This window comes from Lepisma saccharinum, chromosome 6 (assembly GCF_977018435.1).
Source record: "Lepisma saccharinum chromosome 6, izLepSacc3.1, whole genome shotgun sequence".
Lineage (NCBI taxonomy): Eukaryota > Metazoa > Arthropoda > Insecta > Zygentoma > Lepismatidae > Lepisma > Lepisma saccharinum.
In genome coordinates, this window is record NC_139234.1 from 9,967,550 (window position 1) to 9,989,049 (window position 21,500).

General features: G+C 38.5%; 1 protein-coding gene across 1 annotated transcript in view; it reads right to left on the reverse strand.

The window, feature by feature from the left end:
• The window catches only part of LOC145988553 (syntaxin-1A-like), a 34,523-nt gene extending 15,096 nt beyond the window's left edge, over positions 1 to 19,427 (reverse strand). The window contains exons 1-2 of the mRNA XM_083123486.1: positions 19,012 to 19,427; positions 1,237 to 1,335 (exon numbers count right to left, since the gene is read on the reverse strand). Of these exons, the coding sequence (XP_082979612.1) occupies positions 1,237 to 1,335; positions 19,012 to 19,047 (135 nt within the window). The 5' untranslated portion in view covers positions 19,048 to 19,427. The remainder of the gene's footprint in view (positions 1 to 1,236; positions 1,336 to 19,011) is intronic.
• Positions 19,428 to 21,500: the final 2,073 nt, after the last annotated feature.

Below are 21,500 nucleotides of genomic sequence, written 5' to 3' on the forward strand. Positions count from 1 at the left end.
GTTTGTTTTCGCTGGTGATGACGTCCGGGTAGGTTGGCTACTTACTCGAAATGGCTTCTTGGGAAGGTGAATGGCTATTACTTCATTTCTTCTTCAGAAGTTGGATCAGGATATTCCCTCTCCCTGTGTTGCAGTCGCTAGTATCTTCATTGTACTGCTGCTGTTGTTGCTGCAAATTGTTGGTGGCGTTGCTATGGTTATGGGTCGTTCTTCAACATCCCATCTGAAGTTGTTGGGTCAGTTTCTTCATCCATCTAGCTTCCTCTGGGTTGGTGTTGCCGTTTGCCATCTGAATATGTTGGGCTATTTATTATGCTCATTCTGACTGGGAGGCAGGTCTCCTGGACTTCATTTTGATTTTTTGGCAACTGGGTAGCATTGCCATAATTGTCAGATGAGTTGTTCTTTCTTAATCTGCCTGTGCTGTCCATCTTCCTTGTTCGGGCTGCAGACATCTTCATCTTGTAGAACGCAGGATTTTCTTCCATTTCCTTCCTGTCTCACGAGGTGCGAAATGTGGTCCAAACTCCAAGACTTACCAACGACAGATGTTAAGTTTTAGTAGCGCTGTACATACCTTATTTTAGTGCGCAACGCTTATTTCCATTGTAAGTTGTAAGAATTCTTACTTACAATTAATTATGACTACCTTGCTCCAAACTAATCTTGTATCCCTTGCCCGCATATACCTTACTAGTTATTTCTATTTTTAATAACTTTTTCGCCCGATTTCCGTTCAATTGCTTCATTTCGAAGTATCTAAATGTCTTGTGTTGCTTTCTGTTAATTCATTTAAGTTCCCTGCTATTGTGGCTCGTGAAAGTGTCTAATAGCTACCATTTCATCCACATCAATATCCAGAGTTGTGCATGAGCGAACTCGGAACATCCCCAACTCCATCAGGGGACAACGGTGGTTAAAATTATGGGGAATAGGTATTAGCAAGAAAGTCCCATCAGCTTCCCCGTGGGGAAATCCACGTCCGAAAGCACATGGGGAAATTGTCCCAAATTTTTGTAGTCTTAATTATAAACAAATCTGATATTTATTTGAATGTTTGTTGTTACAGCTCAACCACGAGAAGTTCCCGGCAAATACTCCAACTAAAGTGGACAGTCATTTGTTTTTTGTCCCGTCGCTTCCCCTTCGCTTGTGTCAGAGTGCTTCTTATCAATGCTTTTCATTCTAAGTATAATGAGCATTTAATTTTAATTGTAATGAAAAACAAACACTCACCTCCAGAAAGAATATGTCCATGTACCTTTCCTCCTCAACATGCATCGAGTACACGTATCTGTAAGGAGCATCATTGTCATCATCTTCATCAGCTTCTGCCTGCGGAAGAAAGACTGCGTCAGTGACGTACCTACTATTACATGTATGAGAATTAAGCTATTCCCCTTCTGTTCTTTTCCAATATCCACGATTTTAATGTTCATTTTGATTATATTTTTATACTAAAATGTTTCTACTTGTTAAATTAGAATTTCTAATTTATGTAAACCTATTGCATTAACATGGTAGTGCATTATGTTGGGAAACTTGATTAGAAAATGGAGAAGTACAGGTAACTTGAACATGTTTATCTTTGTCTGTACAACACTTATTCGCACATCTCTACAACATGCTTGCGAAGTTTGGTTCCCACACTCCACAAATCGACATCCTTACACAAGAGAAACTGTGCCAAGAACGTTTTAAAAATATTTTTATACAGTGCGCTCTCTTTAATTCGAACTTGGATAAATCGAATTATTGGATAATTCGAACAAAAGCACATTCCCCTTGAAACCCCATATCTAAAACAATGTTAAAAGTGACTACTTAATTCGAATTTTGAAGGTTACATTTGGATAATTCGAAGTCAGGTTTCCAATAATTTAACCAAGAAAGACCAAAGTGGTTGCTACATAATAAATTCCAAGAGATAAATCGTCCCCCCTTTTCTTCTTGAAAAGGTTGTTTTTATGGTTAACAGATGTGCTGACGGCAGATAAGAGAGGGCAGCGGGAATCCCCAGAGCTTTTGTTTGTAGGAATGTGACCTTCACCCTCTCAGAAACAAGTTGAGATGGGAGCGGATAGCCGGACAGAAGGGGCCATTTGTCTGTGTGTTTTAGTGGAGTCACAATGTCGAAACGTGGTCGGTACAGTAGCTTAACATTAGACAAGAAAGTTGAAGTGCTTAGAGAGGTAGAAAGAGGAATGAAAAAGAATGAAAAACAATCACGTGATGCGAATATTCCAATAAGTGTACTGTTCCTGGATGGAGATATGGATAAAACATAGCAGTTGTAAGGTACTGTTTGCGTATTAATGCAGTTTTATGTTTAATAAACTGTGTTATTTCATTGGTGTTTTTTTATTATATCCTGGTTAATTCGAATTTTGGATAATTCGAAATTTTTTCGTAGCCCCTTAGAGTCCGAATTAAAAAAGAGTCCACTGTATTACCTTTTTAAAATGTTTCATGTTTATTTATGATTGTGACAATCTCTACAACACTTTAAATTTTTTAAAAAACCTAGAAGAACAAAAACAGAAATGTGTTCGAATTTTATAGAGAAGATTTTAACTGGTTCATTTAACAAAATCATTTTATCTCGTATAGCTTATAAAGTTTCAAAATACAATGTCAGAAACCAAACTTGTAGCACTAGTCAGTAAGTTGGTACAAAATTATAATCGTAATATGTCTAATGAAAACTTATATTGTATATTATTCAATGTATTAGGCCATCAATCTTTTTAGCTCTGTGTGTGTTTTGAAATTTTTGTAAATATTAATTCATGCCAATTAATTTGGGATCTGGTTTAAATGTTACACTACGTAAATAATTGTACATTATTTCTCTTATTGTCTTTTATGTATTTCCAGTGTTGTATAAAGCATGTACTATTCGCAACACTAAAATAAACATATTTCTTATACTAATAGTTATGTATTATATTCAGTGTTGAAATTGATGAAAATATATTACCTGTCTTCTTTTAGATTTTAGTAATGTTGTGACACCCCTTAGAAGTCCATTCAAATTGTTTCATTATGATAACTATCAAATCAAAGCAGAAGCGTCGACTTTGAGGATGTAAAGCATTTTCTGGTCCCCCAGAGTATCTCAAGGAGGAAGGGGGGGGGGGGCAGAGTAACTTTTTGCAACCCCTCCTTGATAGAGCAAATACAGTAAACATTAGTAAGCCATCTTTCTCCAAATCATCAATTCCTTTAGTGGGTAATCTCGGGGAATAGAGTAGAATGTGCAGGAGTCGGGGAGCTGTCACAGGTTGGTGTAGTTGCCAAAAGTAAACTGTCAGGTTTAAAGACTGTTAAATGTTTTAAGAAGCGAGGCTAGATATGAACAAATAGATTGATGATATTCTGCGACTCGGTTCTTGCTAAAATGTAATGAAATGTTGTACGTGTGTGTGGTGCTACTCACATATGTATATAGGTCTTATGGTGGTGCATTTACGAGTACATCCTCGTCGCAGATTTTAATTTATAAAATGCAGATACTTGAGTGAATCAAAAACAGGGTTACATATTATTTCAATTGGCCGTTTCTTTTTTAACTAAAAATTTGTTACACAAGTACAACATGTAGGTACGAACACAATTTCATCAAATTTGATATCAAGGCAGATAATATCAAACTATTTCTTCAAATCACGACTCACTTCTTGAAACATTTAACTCTCTCAAATGTTGTTTTCACCTCTAAATTTATGCCGGCAATTATTAACACAGAAGTAATATAGGCTAAGAACTCGTCTACAACAATATATCACCAGTTGTCATATTTCTGATTTTACTAAAAGAATAATTACTTTTTGATCTTCCCTCGCACATAAGAAGTTTTAGTGTTGGAGAATTCAAGTAAAGGATTTTACGCCCAGGCTCAAACACGATAGCCCACAGTGGAGCGTGTATGATTTTATTGCAAAGGAAATCAAATAGGTGGGAGACCAGTTACTAGGTGACGTGTGGCCAGCACGACGTTGTTGTAGGTTTTCTATGAGCCGGTTACGCTACACATTCGTAGGTGGCCACCGGTCCCACACACAGGCCTAAATACCCGGAGAACAAGTTGATACACTTCCCCCAGAAGGCTCGAACCTGCGCCCGTCCCATAGCCGGAGCCCAAAGCTTGCCCCACAGTGTGGGAGGGTTTGAGAATTACGGTAATATACATAGAAGTATATTTCTTAACAACTGTAGCAACTTAATGATTAATTAAGTTTAATCATTCTCCGTAGATAATGTGTGATACAACGTCACATGAATTACAATTAATTGTCGTTATCGTTTGTATATGTGTGATAAAAAAGAAGCAACATTTACAATTTCTTTTCTAATCTTCGAATTCCATATAAGTGACGAATGGTTTTCCGATGATTTTATGATTGTGACAGGCGAATCCTTTTCTTATATATTTTTTTTAAATAGCACCTAAAATGTGGTGAGGGCATGGTTAAAACAACATAAGAAGCAACAGACTCTCTCTCCCTTTCTTTATCATAACCTTTTCCTTTAGTGGGAGGAGCTAAACGGTTAGTATTGCATTTCGAACTTCTAATGATACTCAAAATTACTAACGCAACGGGAAGTAAGAGTATAGCTCACAATACATTTACATTTCGTTTCATTTTTATTTGTACATGCATTTTTAATTGTTGATGTTATTATATGATTACACTGCAAAAAGGTTGATGGAGAAATTACCATCGATTTCAGCTACCATGCAATAAGGAAATAAAACAACCATGACAGTTTTTAAAGTATTATCGTCTATTACATCATTATCCGTAATTAATTATTTTGTTTTGAAAAATATATTTCAGGTGCACACAACTCTAATTCATAATCATTATGTATCTTTCTTTCAGATATACTATTCAATCTTAATTTGAAAAATTTTTCCTCATAAGTCACAATGTTGTGCTGTAGGTCTATATATAGACCATGTTAAAAATGTAAACATAAACATTGGTGAGGTCTTGCCCGGTCCCCCCGGAACTTTTGGTTTAGGCCAGTCCCCGTTGTTGCCAATGCAGATTCACCGGGTTATTTGCCTGTTGCGCAAATAACAGGCCGGGGCAACACAATGCACGGTATTCATAAAACGGCTCAGTCCGAGCGACAAGCGACACCTGCAATTTGTTGTGTCTCTTTAATTCGGAAGGTGTTGTTTATTTTTGAATGTTGGTTTCCAAGAGACACGTATCGCTGCAGTCTGAAAGCTTCCCTTCGAACCAATTCACCACGAGAAAATGCACGTGTCGCTTGGACTGGACTGTTGTTTTCTCAGTATCATGCATCGTGTTGCCTCGGTCTGTTGTACTCGTATGCAAGGTGAATGTTTCCTTTAGAGTAAAGGGGCTGTTGCTTGTCGCTTCGGTGTGTAATCTCTGTGCCACTTAAAAGTGAATCCTCAGTGATCAATGAAATTTTTCGAACCGAAGCGACACGACAAGCTGCACGTGTCGCTCAGATTTCCAATGGCGTGTATTGTGCCGCCTGAGACTTATTTCCCATGAGCGGTATATGCTTATTTATAGACTAAATGGGCCTGTGTCGCTTGTCACTTCGGTACGAAGCACTGCTGTCGCGTGTCGCTTCGGTTTGAAGCCTCACTAACAGGCGTGCTTTTCACCACAACACAATACGCAGATAAACGATCAACATGTTTGTAACAAAATGCAAGTCGTACAAAAAAAGGAAGGTGAGCCAAATCGAGTATACCGAGCTTAACAAAGAGGTATTACTCGACCCCCCTTTGCCATTTGAAATTTTCGAGTTCTTCCCTAACTTTAGACCCCCTTTTTTGGGTCACGTGGTTTCGTCCTTTTTTAGTCCCGCAGTCATCATGTGGCATATCGTTGGAAAACTTGTGTCCTGCACTTTCCGAAACTGTTATGGTGCTGCACTTTTCTTAATTGTTAAGCTCGGTATACTCGATTTGGCTCACCTTCCCTTTTTTTGCAAAACCATTTTCTACACGGAAAACGGTAGGTGGTACAGACAAATGTTTCATATGACAATCGTCTTTTTTCCCCGCTTTTCCGAATCTGCATTCCAAACATACCCTTCCCATTTGAAAATCGCACGAACGCTGCATGTGCCCCCCCCCCCCACTAAAACCCCAAAGGGTGGCTTTCGGGCTGTTGCAAATACTTACTAGGGATTCTTTGGGCCCAACTTAGTGGTGCATTTTTTTGTTTCAACTTGATACGATCTCCCGTTCTCGAGAAAAATGTAGTGTCTGGGTCGCCCTGAAACACCCTGTATATAAAAGCAGATGCATCTCATTTTGAAAATTAAGTCAGATTGCTAAATTTTAAGAAAGGTTACTCATATGAAGTGTTTCTGCACTTGACGAGTTTCAACTTTCCAATACAATATATTAAGGACTATGTCCAGTACCCTTCATGTTCAAATGCTGAATACGCCCCTGAACTGTAATCACAGGAACAGAATAATTTCTTAATTACCAATACGCTGAGATGTTACTGAAGGCAAGGCATTGTTTAGCCTTTCCTAAAGTTTATGACTCACGTGCGTGAAGATAAGAGAGCAAATCTCCCGCATGACTCATGCTCTAGCGATTACCATCGAATGTAGAGAGGCGACAGGCTGGAATGAAAGATATTAGTCCGACAGCTGAAGATGAGACTGGCTCGAGAGGGAGAATCCGCGCGCGATACAGGAACTCTGTAGTCCCAAAATGTTCACTAGCGAGGCTCTGGCGTCAGGACACGCAGCCAGTATAATCCTTTGTAGGGTTCGTGTTGTGTCGCCCCTACATGTTGGTGGTTGTCTCTTTCGTACCACCAGACATTCTCACCTTCGCGATTACCCAAAAGTAGCAGAAAAGCGAAGTAAAATAAACTAAATCTATCAATTCATTTAACCGGTATGCAGGGGCGCCGACTTGTCAAAATTATTGGGGGGGGGGGCTCTGCTCACTGAAATAAATTAATGAATGACTCACTCCCTCCCTTTTTTAAGTTTTGGCCTCGGTGATCGGTATCTCGTAAAAGACCATGAATTCCTCAAAAATATTAACATTTTCATTTACAGTTCGAATGCAAAATGTTAATTGTTCAGGGATGGATATGTCACAAATTTCGTCAACCATAATAGCAAAATATTCCCGACTTTTAATATCTGCTACTACGGAGCGCAAAACAGATCTCCTTAATATATCAATGATCTCGTTCTGAATGTCATGTGAGAGCCATTTGTAGCCCGAACGTCCCATAGACTGCCCTAGTTCATGCACATCTTCTTTTGAAACTCTTTTTTGTAAAAATGTTAACAATACTCATAATTATATACTTAGTATATAGTAATATGTCATGTGTTTTGCTGTCTCTGGTCATAGTCCCCCCGAAGTCCAGTCCAGCCCCCTAAAGTTGATGGTCTAGAACATTTCAACTTTGTATTTAAAGTTAAGTTCATGTGGCACAATTCAGAGTAAACTTTACAAGAGAAGCAAAATAATACATTAGATCCTCTTAAGCAAAATTATTTGGGGGCTCTGCCCCATATCGTTAACATTGGGGGGGGGGACTCGAGCCCCCCCAAACGCCATGGAGTCGGCGCCTATGCCGGTATCTCTTAGCAGTTCCACCTTGTCATCGATCTCGGCCAGTCAGCGCATGCGCACCTGCGTCGATTGTTGCGACTCATGGCTGTGTCCGAATCGGTAAACACGACGCTACGTTCTTTCCGTCGCTTTGCTGTGCCGTCGAAATTGTCTGAACCTATATATGCTGCCTTGAAGCACATTTGCCATTTTTCTCGCGGGTGTCAGCTTGAACGTCGTCCATCTACAGTTCCGCCAGGTCAGGAACCGGCGCGGAGATCGCCTCTATATGGCAGTATTCCTCTCTTGCCCATGGACGTCCGCAGGATTTTTTCCAGGGAGGGGCAAGGAAGGTATTTTTTTCTAGGGGGGGAAACAAGGCACATTTTCCCCAAAAATTGTGTTGTTCCCTAAACAAACATTGCTTAAATTTGAATTTATGGTGTTCATGCAATAATTAACACATATTGTTGTGGCTAAAATGAAATTATATGTGTGAAATACATAATTTTTTGGTTGACTTTAATTTTCCTTCCGGACGACCATGCTCTTGCCGTCTACCTACGAAGGAACTCGCGGTCAAACAACCAATTAGACCCACCGCTTTTGCAAGAGCCGACAACATTAAAATTCCCCCTCCCCAAAGCAGCCAGTAGGGAAACAGGATTTCGTCAAAATAACCGTTCTGCGCTGTGATTGCCCACCGGTTAATACAGCGGCTCCATTATAGTCCCCCTGGATGAATGACTGTGACGTCACAGGCATACATGGGACTCGACACTCGCCGCGTTCTGGGTCTCAGACGCACAGTACGGAAGCAGAAAGCAGACGGCAACCATAGTAATGTGTTCCACCCATTTACCACTTAAATTGAATATGTGGCACGTCTTTGGCATTTTTTCCTAAATACAGTGTTATCGATAGAATGTGCAAGAAGCATTAATCTATGCCAGTGATTCCCAAACTTTTTCGCTTCACGGCGCCCTTTGTGTTTCAAGATTTTTCTGCGGCGCCCAAGTCAGAACGTAGGCCTATCTAACACTTGCAACGCTCCGTTAGTGTGGTTAGGTTGCTTGCCTTAAGTTAAAAAATAAACACATATTTCAAAATAAGAAATATTTTACATGTAAAAAGTACTAAAAACCATGTGTAGACTAACAAGTAAATCATTTCAGTGAAAATATTGGAGCACTTCGCGGCGCCCCTGTAAACCAGCCACGGCGCACACTTTGGGAACCACTCATCTATGTAGTGTACAAAGGTAAGTTGTAAAATGGCTGCCGAGCGTGGCAATACAGCGAGTTGAAGCGTTCACTTGTCCCACCTTCCAACTCACCTATGCGCAGATTCGCACTACAACACACAGACTAAAACACCTGCCGATTCGAACACAGCCTAGATGCGCAATTGTCAGTGTTGTCAACCGGTGACAACAAAAATTAAACCCTCTTGGTCCTCGGGGACATTCCCTCGCCCTCCGACGGGAATTTCTGGTTTCACCCTTGGACACTCTTGAGGCAAGGTTTCGTTTCTTCCCCTTCTACTCAGTTTCCACCACTTTCTCTTGCATGCGTTATTTGTATTTCCATTGTTCCTTTATTTCCTTTTGGATTTGCTTCTTTCAGTTTTTATTTTTAGGCTACTTTATGCACAGATAGGCCAGTCGGTACTGCACCTACAGTTTAAAGTGGGATCTGAAACACTATGGACCTCCACTGGGTATCGAACCCGGAACCCTTTGATTACAAGGCGAATACGTCAACACTACGCCGTTACTGAACGCGTTCCCCGCTGTTTTACAACACATAATGTGGTTGGTAGTATGTCATTTTCCACAGAATATGTGGCACACACCGTTTCACAACACGAAGCGACGCCACCAATGCGATTTAATGTTATGTTGGGTTGCCAGCATACAGGCGGCAAAACTTCCTTTTTTTCAACGTTCGTAGCGCGGAAACGACGCCCCAACGGCAGAAATGTTATTGAGAGAAGTTGTGTTTTCATGTCTTCTATACGTTTGTGTGGTTCCCGGCACCATTTTAATGGCACCCTGTAATATAAATAATAACATACCCAACACAGGGTAAGCTTTCCTGTAATTGGCACTGCCCAGTTTTTTGGCACGTTGAGGAATATTTGTAGAAATTAAAATCTGTGTGAAAATGACAACACTGGTCTTGTTCCCGCCTTGTTGCTTTGTCTTCCGTTGATGACATTTGCAAGCGACGTCCATTTCGTTTGTTATTTCTTGTGGAAAAATCGCGTATATCTGGAAGGCTTTTGTGATTTTCAAGATTTCTGCTCAATTCTAAGCAGGTAGGAATATGTTTTCATGTTTCTCTCGTTATTTATTGTTGTAATGAAATTATTGCACATGGTTCTTGTTTAACGGTTAGCTAGACCCTAAAGGAAGTGCATTGACGTCCCATTGCCAACAAATTGTTTAATCGCTGCACCCTTTCAAGGGTGCCAATAATTGGTATTGCTTATGTGCATGATGCCCATTGACTTGGCACAAGTGCCAATAACTCGCAATTTGGAAGAAATAGGCATTTCATGTTTTTAACATATTATGGTGCTATTTAAAACATACGAATGACGATGCGAGCGTTCTGACTTTGATAGCTTTATGTTAACCAGTAGTTGCCACCAGTGCCAAGTACCAGCATTCAGACTGACAACTATTGGTACAGACTTTTGGTATTTAAACCATTTCAGTCATTTACTTCCCCTATACGCCTTCATGGCGTTGTGTTAAGCACAGGGGAGCACTTTTTTTTTTTTTACTTTTCTGAGTTCTTTCATAAATTTCATTAGGCATATTCCTATTTGAATTGTTTTATAACTACAATATAGGCTTAGCTGCTACGTAGCATACAATAGCTGTGAATGTTAGAGGCTTAGCACATTGTAAATATGAAGTGCCAATAACTGGGCACAAATGTGACAATAACTGGTCAGTGTATGCCAACAACTAGACATTATCAGGTTCTGAATAATAATAATAAAAAATAATAACTGCTTTCTGTTTTTACTATGTCTCAATCGATTTCACTTCAGAACAGGTGTCAAAGTTTATAAAATACCGAAACCCAAAAAAATGTACTGATACAATATGTGTAATTCATTTTTTCCCAACTAGTTCCTCTTAAAGTGCCAATAACTGGTATGCTTACCCTATCCCGCAGACATTTTTCACAACTTATAGAGGCCAGTAAGGACAACAACTTTTCATAACCTTTTTTGCTTCGTTTCACGCTCCGTTTCGTTGGTAGCTCTCAAAAAACATATTTTCATCCTGAATATATATGCAACCGCACAGCACAGGCTCACAACTGACACAAATTGTTTGTTTGAGTGTGTCTCTTTAACTGCTACTAATGGGTTGACTTTGCAGTTACCACAAACAAAATATATATGGCTTTCCCATGAATAACCAGGTAGATATCTGCTTGGTGGTTGAAGAAGTCGCATAAGAAAGTACATTTGGATGAGGAGTCTCGGGATCGCCTCCGATTTTACAGAAATCGATCTCGTTCTCGGTATCATCTAAATAAGTCTCGAAGGACCTGGTCTCCTCGTCTCGATTTTTAGAAACCCGCCTTGCTATCGATACCCTCCCAGCAGCTGCCCACGAGGACCTAAAAATTCCTCTGCCACCCGATTGACCACCCAAACCAATTCATGAAAGAAATCTGTATATAGGTTTACATCTGGGAAGATATGAATGCTTCAATAAATAAGTATTTTCGCGTTTTCACTCCAAGGAAACTTTGCTTGTGAATAATGTCGATGATTGATGATAACTAGGGAAAAACTCAACCTCCCGTACATCTGGAGAGTGGCGTGCCCAAGATTTTCGAAAGAGGGGGAGGGGAGGTACCAGTGGCGTAGCGTTATAGTACGCCCGTACGCCCGGCGTTCCCAGATTTAAAATTTCAAAAATGCTTAAATGCTGTGATTATAAAGTAAAACGTGACTAATTTCATAAATGTCTCGAAAACGTAAAACGTGACTAATTTCATAAATGTCTGACCTTCATGGCATTATAATAGCTATTTTTCGCGATCCGCTTGCAACGCTCCACTCTCAACACTCGTTCTAGCATCTCTTTTCAATGCCTTTCCAGGCCGGACGCCGAGCAGGTTCGGCGTACAGGATTCTATATTCCTTGCTGCCTTTCTGGAGGGAAAGCTTCGATTTCTACAGCACGCGCGTAAATGCTCTCTCGTACGCCAGCGTACGGTACGGAGCAGAGAGGTCTACCGTAATTGGTTCATGTGACCCTTCCTGCCTTCTGAAGCAGACGACGGCGGTAGAATTCCTACCCGATTCTTTGCTCTTCGCGCTCATGCAACTCGTGCTATGTGATGCTATAATACGCAATATTGACGGACGTAACTTTACCAATCTCAAATATACTGTTTCTTAATGGCCACTGCATTGTATAATTTATCGCACGAACAGCGATGTGCATTAGAAACTAAAAGATCAACACAGTTTTTGTGAAGTAAGTTGGTGAAGTCTTCGTGGTAGAAATTCAGTCTGTGGCTGCTCTACCACTTAACCCGCAAAACTATTAATTTTTTTATTGTATTTTTTCGTTATTATCTAACTACTTAATATTGTGTCAATGGAAATGTTTAGCATTCATTTGAAAACTCTTAACATCGAATGGTCTCTGGACAAAATTATTTTAAAATGTTTATCAGCATTCTCAAGATGTAATAAACAGTGGTCTGAATTACTAATCGGCACTGTTACGTCAGTAGAGTGTACGATATTTGGATCATCCACTCTGCTTTGCACAGTGCGCCAAGACGACAGAGGTCCCTTGTTCGAATCCCGGCATGAGCACGGGTGTTCTTTGTCAGTGTCCCTTCATGAATATCATCACTCATATTCATATTCGCAATTAACCAAAAGTGGTAGAAAAGCGAAATAAAATAAACCAAATCAATCAGTAGTTGGATCATCCACAACAATGACGTCTACTGTTGTGCAGACGCACTTCTGATTCAGGTAGGTTTTTAATGACTTGCGTCATGCAGAAAGGTATTAAAAAAAGCATAAAACACCAGAGTTCAAAACATTTGTGGCATAGTGAGGCATCTAATTTTCTAGCTAAAACCATAGAAAAGTTAGGTTTTCTATGCTAAAACATGCATTAAAAAAATCCGTCGCGCAACAGCCCATGAAGGGCCTAGGCATACCTACCGACTGCCGGTCTCCCTCCCACGCTTTCCTTCGTCACCTCTAAGCGTAGAGATCTTCAACAAGTATTGGAATAGTCGGGGGGTCAGCCCGACGTATCCCCAGCCGTTATAGTAGGTCTGAAAACCCAGCTGACTTCAGGCAAATAAACAATACCTGTGGCGACTAATCCCATAAGTAAATTATTAAGCAAGAAAGGGCCGACCCTTCCTTCGGACTTGGCGTTCCCACCCGAAATGTCCATGCTACGCCACTGGGAGGTACGTATCCTTTTCTTTAGTAGTCAGCACCCATTTTGCCATCTTTTCCCTGCCTTTGACGCTCTTTTTGTTTAATTTTTTTTAAGAAATACTGGCTCAAAGGGGAATTATGATCCCCCACCACACCGTTGACTCTGGAGAAAGTTATTTAGCAGTCACTATTTGCTCCCCTTATGCTTCTTTATGCCTTTCTACATTGGAAATCGCAGTGGAGGAAAAATGGCCTTCTCTTGTGTGTGTTGCGAGGGGGAAAGGGGGGGGGGAGACACCTTCATGCTGCACGTAAGTTGTTTAATGTGATATTGTCTGAAAAATGTCTACAGTACCTCTTGAACATGATATTTGAATTTTACAGCACTCAGATCTATTGTCCCGCATGCAGCGTTTTAGTGTGTGTAAAGATTACCCCTGCTGCTCATAAGTGGACGTAGATTCCATTCGAAACAATGAAGACAATAAAACAGCAAATGTGAAAACAGTTCAGATTCTTAAGGTCAAGTATGCTTTACAGTCCTGCAGAAACTGCTAGATTTGCTCCAATAACGCTTTTTGGAAAAACATTTATAGTATTTTTCCTCACTGTTTTTAGTGTCTATTTCCATGCCATTTTCCTTCAAATTTTAGTGCCTTTTTGCCTACCTGATTAGTTAGCTTCTTTGTGCTTATATACTGATAACACTTATTTTTACGAATGGTTATTCGAGAAAAGGAAATAAAAAAAGAGCTCCTTTTGGCCCTCAATATCCACTCTCAATTATCCAAGGAACGGATTTATACGTATGTACTAAAAAAAAATTAGATATGTAAATAAATATATATTTAGTTATTTTTATCCAAATATGAAATTAAATATGGACTTACAATTGTGCAAAATGGCATTTTTTATTAAGCAAGCGGCCCACCTCGCTAAAAAATGGATTAAGCTTACATGGCATTAATTGAAATTCAAAATTCAAATACAAAATGTGCTACATTTTTTGTTAGTAAAACAATGGATTACCAAACTTTATTTAAAGTGCTGAAACGTGAATCTCCTCCTGTTGTCTAAAAACCGATTTATATTGACTGAAGCTGCGTTCAATATTGCATGAAGTAATGGGAGTATATTTAAAATATGCAATGAATTTCACAGAGAAAGAATATCAGCATTTAACACAATAAGGACAAATGTGGTAATAGTATGAATATGGAACGTTGGAAAATGTCGGAAAATATGGAAATTATATAACTAAAATATCTAAAATGAAAACAGCATTCTTAGAGCTTATATATATCACGATTCGTATGACAAAGTTGACAAATAAATATGCTTAAAAATCTAAATTCCAAAATATTGCACTGAGGATATTAAAACAAACACTTAATACAAATTCACTAATTCAGGTATATTATGCAATGTTTCATTCACTAACAAATTATGCAATAGAATTCTGGGGGAACTCACCGGCAAGTTTAGAAACATTTAGAAAACAAAAGCAAGCCATTAGGATTATAGCAGGAATAAAGACTAGGGAATCGTGCAAAACGTTGTTTAAGAAATACAAAATATTAACCCTCCCTTCACTGTACATATATGAAATGGCATTATATGCAAGAAAAAAATATCACTCTACGAAGTTCAATAGAACATACATATAACACCCGAAACAAACAGCTTCTAACGCCATACTTCACGAGGCTAACATTAGTTCAAGAAGGACCCGAACAGATGGCAATTAAAATATTCAACCATTTACCAAATTATATGAAAGCAGAAAGTATGACAAGCTTCAAAAACAAATTTTTAAAAAAAATGATTAGTTAATAAGGAATATTATAGCGTTAGTGAATATCTAGATTGTAACTTATATAAATTTTTTAATTATATTTTTTATATTAACTGTACTGAACCCTCCAAATACCGATGTATATGGTTTACATGGATTATTAAATTCAAATTCAAATTCAAATTTCTCGCGCTTAGTTCTTGTTAGAATTTTTATTTAGAATGTAGGTCTATTTCGGGGGGTTGAGTCCCCAAACCCAACGCCTTTTAGGAGGGCCCTGATGTGAACCAAGTTTGCTGTACAAACCCTGGAGAGGCAGGATGCCATGAAGAACAACCAATACATCTCAAATAGTACTCGCAGTTTGACGTCTATGAGACCATGTGCAGATCAAGGAGGGAGGCAACGGGGGAATTGCTCACCCTGAGACTTCTAAAAATGATCACCCCCTCCCCCATCTTGACATCTGTAGGTCATATAAGTAAGTGACCAGCCCTTCCAAGATGTGTGGAAAATAGAATAAATCGACAATTAACACAGGGTATATGTCAATCCACACTCCCTTTAGTGCCTAAAATTAAGTTACCAGTTCTGTAAAGAAAATTTAAAACTATAATTTAGTCAACCAGCTGGTGGAGAGCTAAAATAAGACGCCCGCTCCCACAAATGTAATCTATGTTGGCATACATAGAATATAATTATATATGCGTGTAAAAGGGGTGACCAACTTTTAGTTCCAACATCTTTTACGAAAGATAAAAACTAGGCCAATCTATAAGTTATTTTGTTAAGTGTTTTTCACTACTTCTTCCAAAATGTTATTTTCCTAAACAAAACAAATTAACAGACGTTATATAGTGGCACTGATTAAATAAATAAACAAGTTACAATTAAATTTACTACGTAAATGTTCATTGGCATATACCTTATAATACTATATACGTTATACATATACTTTAACAAAGTGCTAAAAAAGTTGTTGTGCATAAAGTATAATATAAATTAACATTTGAATTCGATTTCAGTACAGAAAACTTTACTATATTTAGCATTTGTAGTTTCCTAAGTAGCTACATATAGAAACAAATTATATTTTATTAAAGGTAGCCTATCTTGTCGGTACTTTATCCATGAATTATATTGGTACCATTTTGTTACGGATAGAATGTTATAATGTCGATTGTTGTGATTTTCTTGACTCCGAAGAGAGTCGGATAGTTAGATGGAGACATTAAATGTATTTTTATACTACTAGTATTTGTTTTTGTCCATGAAATCTTTGTATCTCAAATAGTTTTCCGATCAACAGATAGAGAATGATTAATTGGTAACATTAACTAACAAAGCGACGAACCGGGAAAACTTATAAAGTTGATATTTTATATTACGTTTCGGTATACCAATTACATGTTTGCAGATTTATTATTATTATTTTGAGATAATGAATATTAGACATGTATGGATTATTGGACTGGCACAGACATTACATTTTACTTGATTAATTTTGATTGTTGAATAACAGAGACAAATGAACGAGCAAATTAATGATAGATACCGCACTGAGTATAGCTATATATAATTCAGTGTTCTTTCAACTCGCCAAATTTCCTATTTATAGCGCCTCGAATTATCGCAGCAATCAGAGTGTATCGATTGTTAACTGTGACGCCCATGGGTAGACGGACTGGCCAATTGAAATAATACTATTTGGTATTTGTTTGGTTTTTAATCGCAGAAAACTTTAGATCTTCACCTTTGCTTTCAGGAATTTACACATATCACTTTTGATAAATATTGTATCTCGCGGTTGGAGTATATGAATACCTTAAATGGATCTATGTATCATTTTTTTATATTTGTCGTGCTGCTTTCACGAACATTATATTGGGCCTCCCCGATAGCGAAGTGGTAACTTCTCAAAGGCTCCCGGGTTCGATACCCTGTGTAGGCACACAGTGGTTTAGGTCCCACTTCAAACTGCAGGTCCAGTCCTGATTAGCATATATGTGCATAAAGCGAACTTCAAACAACTCTAACATTATATGGTGTATTCATTCCATATTTAAAGTTCCCATTGTTTGAAATCTCGTTATTAAAGAAAATTCTACGAATCAGTGTGTACCAAACTGTGTTGACTGCGCGCTGATGAGAAAAAAATATCTCATGTGCAATGACTCAAGTGCCACCGCCATTGTTACAGAATGATTTATTTTCCATTGACCTACTATTTGCAGCAGGTCTGTGAGTCAATCAAATTTTGCTTGTAGTAGTTCCCGAGATACCAATATAGATCAAGGTCACGATCGTCACGTAAGTGTCCTTTCAGGTTTTGCTGAATAGTACCTTAAAATGAAACTATACGAGCTACGTTTTAGCTACAAGAGCTCTGGTGATCATCCTCTGTGACAGAAGCCACGCCGGTCCTATGTTCCATGTTTCAAGGTCCTTGTTCCTCCATCCATTTCATCAAATCATCTTTTCAACCTCATCGTTGCGATTAATCTAAAATCAAGAACTGATGATTTTATAATGTCACCTCTCCGATATCATACAAGCTAGAGGAGATGAATTATTGATGGCATCGTCAAATGTTTTCTTTTTCTAGTCAGCATTTCAATCACAGATACGTATAGATTATTCTGAAACAGATAGTAGAAATATGAAATGTGGTGACTAAAATACCTAATCGGCACTAAGTGAATGCGACAAGCAACTATAGAAGTCCAACTATAAAATCTACGAACGTTTGATGTAGCGAAAGACCTATGAAATACAAACTTCGTGTGAGAACAATGATCTGTTGCTTTGTCCATTTATCTTAAAATAATAAAAACCTACAACTTTCAGTTTCTCGAATGGAAATGACGCAGTGTTTAAACACTGTCAAATTAGTAACCAGGTGCGTTATAAGTTATCCTCTTTGAGATGGTTTTTCTAGGATATGTAACCAATGAACTAAAGTAATTTAGATGTTAGGCAGCATATTGTGGTTACAGAGCAAACGAAGTTCCAATGCTTTGTATTAATTTCGAAAAATCTGTTCAAATTTCATTCATGTTTTCGAAGTACGAAATAAGTAAATTAATATCATCCTGTAAATATTACAGTATTTTATAATTTCTAATGTGTTGCCTGCACAAAATATTTAAAAAAATACTAATCAAGGCAACAGAGAGAGAAAAAGAGAAATGTTATTTTCATGATGTAATGCTTTTCCATTTAAATTAAAACTTGTTTGTATTCGGATATCCTGTAGAAGGTATAATTGATTGATCTGATTTATTTCACGTCCCTTTTCTGCCACTTTAGGCTAATCCCGAGGATGAGGATGAATGGTGATGAGATGGATGAAAGGACAATCACAAACACAAATAGAAAGCACACAACACGAACCTATAGAGGATTATACTGGAAGTGTATCCAGGCGCCAGAGCGTCGTTGGCCTGCAAGACTGCAGTTAGAGGGGTGTACTACGTGGAAGTGAGGTTGTCTTTTGTGTATCTTTCCAGAATGTAACCCCTAACATCCCAAGATATAATTTAATCATGCTCGCTTAGTAAAATCTTTGTTAGCCTATGCGGCTTAGGTAGTAGATCCATGAACACTTTAAACACATACATTTATAATTTTTATATTTACAGTGGATGGTGCTTTCGTGTATTCATTCTACAAGTATATTTCAACTTCCAATTATTTGAAATCTACGAATTAGTGCATACTAAACTGTTTCGACCGCATACTGGCGAGAAAAATACAACTTCTTTATTTGTATTCGTAGTATTGTACATACTCACACATTTGTTAGCCCACTCAGAACCTCAAGTGTCGCAGCTATTGTTTCACAATGAAAGATTAAATTAAAATGTAATGAACATTCCAGTCTGCACCCCTTTATAGTTTTATTCATTCATTCGTTCCTTTATTTTTGGACTTATCAGCTCTTATGCCATTTTTTGTCCATTACAATATACATATAAAATCTTCATTACTCCATTACATTTTAAAATTTATAGCTTTGACACATGGATTCAGTAACGTAAATATAAGAATGCCGAGGTGTATAAAGGCAGTGGCAATAAACATATATTTTGTTTTCATATCTGCATTTCTGTGCGCGGACATTGAGCATAAAAACATCAAATCTATCCGCGTAAAGGAGAAAAAAGTAAAAAGAACTCACCACTGCTTGAAGATCCTTTAACCTGTCCCTGGTCATCCTCAAAAACTTATTCCTAAGGCGAGAAAACCTTTACACAAAACCTGAAGTTGCTAGCTGACAATGCCACGACGCGACAGCTGTGTTATCAGAAGAAAACGAAGGCTGTAATCTCGATTTCTACGTCACAAAAGCATGAAAAACCTGTGGGTCTTATCAGTCGCAGTGCAGGTAACAGGATTAAAAAACCAGAAAAGTCACAACACATTCTAACCCTACGACACAGTCTTCCAATGCTCCCATGGTCAATATTTTGGTACAGTATCTTGATCTTTTACAAGACTGGAAAAAGAACAGATTTTATGTTAGCTAAGCACAGTGCAACGTTTCTTCAAACTCTAGCTTCAGTCTTTTGTCACTCTCTTCGTCGATATGTACATTCTTTGAGTGCCGGAACAAATTATTTTAACTGTCCGCTTCCATACTTGTAATGTGCTCGTAGCCTCTTGGTCATAAAGCTGTTTTGAAGTCATTTTTTATGTGTGTGTCTCTACTCAATGTGTCGATCAGTAAAATCTTACGTTCGATTGTTTCTCGAAGATTGTGCAGCATTGTTTTGGCGTTAATGAAAGCAACGCATTATAATTTCGATAACATGGTTAATATCCTTTCAGTAACCGTACGAGTGGAGTTACCTGATTTTATTTTTTTAAATTCTTCTGGGCCTCCTGGATGAGAGTAAGGAAAGAAAAAGTTGTTAACAACTTATTTAATCGGAACTTACCTGGTGATCTTAGAAATTCTTGATAAGTGGGCAATATCGCGTACACTAACACTTATTTGCAATAACTCGTAGGCAGTGACGTTTGTTTAAGTCCACTTGATGCTCAGATAAGCTAATCGGGACCTGATCTACAGTTTAAAGTGTATCCGAACCACTATGTAATGTACCTCCATCTGGGATCGAACGTGGGACTCCTTGATTACAAGGCGAGGACATACCGACTCAACAATCGGCCAGGTACAGTCATTAATGTTAAGAATACATGATTTTTATTTTTATTATTATTATTTTACGAGACGTGGTGTTGTAAAGTTGGACAAAAGTTTGCATAAAGCAAAGATCAACGCCTTCATTTTCAGCATGCAAAATACCGTGCAAACCTGAAACTTATTTCCGTGTGTGAAAATAATACAAATATATGACATTTAATTGATACTGTTACACGTAATTACCAAAGAGACACATGTGGGTTAAAATAACATTTAATATTTCCTCCTTGCTTGCCGAGCCTTTCGCAGTGCTCGCCATTTATCAACCCACTCAAAAATCAATCCTGTCACTTTCTGCCAAAGACTACACTATCGTGAGCAAATGCTAGCTTGTCAGTCCTGTGGGCATCTGTCGTGCCTTCCTTATTAGCAGCCCTTCTTGCTCTCAACGCAACAGATTTGAGCCTCGGGCGAACTGTTTCTGCACAGCCCGGAAATTCGGTTCTTTCTTTCAGATGAGTAGCAGATAGTAATGTATTCGACCCACACGCTTCACCCAATCTATGATCTTGCACTGGCCACTGGTGTTGACTGTTGACACACGACCCCAAGTCTCTCGTCTTTTCCGTGATGCCTCGTCAGTTTCAATGGTATCAAGCCCATTACCTTCTAGCTGCACGCGCTGGAAAGAAGCTAAATTAGATGACAGTCCAGCCCGTCCATCAAGTCAATAACTCTTTCTCTTGTAGAGAGATCGTACTGCGCCCTTGTCTCGTGAAGTTGTTTCCAGAAATACCCCATGTATCTACCTTGACAGTATAGTCCAATTGCAACGCTGTCTGTATTTGTTCATCACATTCTTTACGTGCAAAGAAGGCAAAATAAATAGCCTATGGAAACAGCTGGAAAATAATAGCTACGAGAAGGAGGATAGACTGGACATAAACAGAAGAAGGAAGAAAAGTGGCAGGGGAGAATTGGAAGAGAAAGAAAAAAGAGGTGGTTTGGAATAAGGAGTATGGGGAAGACCACAGAAAAGATATGCAAAGTGCTTAGGAAAGCGGGCATTAAAACTTACAGGAAGGGAGGGAGAAGCATCTTAAGAATATCGAAGTATGCAAACCAGAAAAAGGAAAACAGAGAAGAGGAAGGGATTATCTACGAAGTGAAATGTAAAGAATGTCAGAGTGTGTACATAGGAGAAACGAAAAAGAGGCTGAAAGAAGGTTGAAACAACATAGGGATGATGTAGGGGAAAGTGGGGCACTTTGCAACAAGAGGTACGTTGCAACAGTGCATTTTCGGTTATGTAGGATGGCTTTACTGCGTTGCGCTTATTGTCGTTCCAACACACGTTGGTAGGTAGATGTCTCTGATGAACCGTTCGTTACGTCAGTTCTTCAGATGTTGTTCAGTGGAGGAAGAAAGATGTTTTTTGTGGACGGCGACTAATTTTTAAGAATCTATTACAATTTCTAATATGCCATTCCTATAAATTACTACAGCATGCGACATGTGGT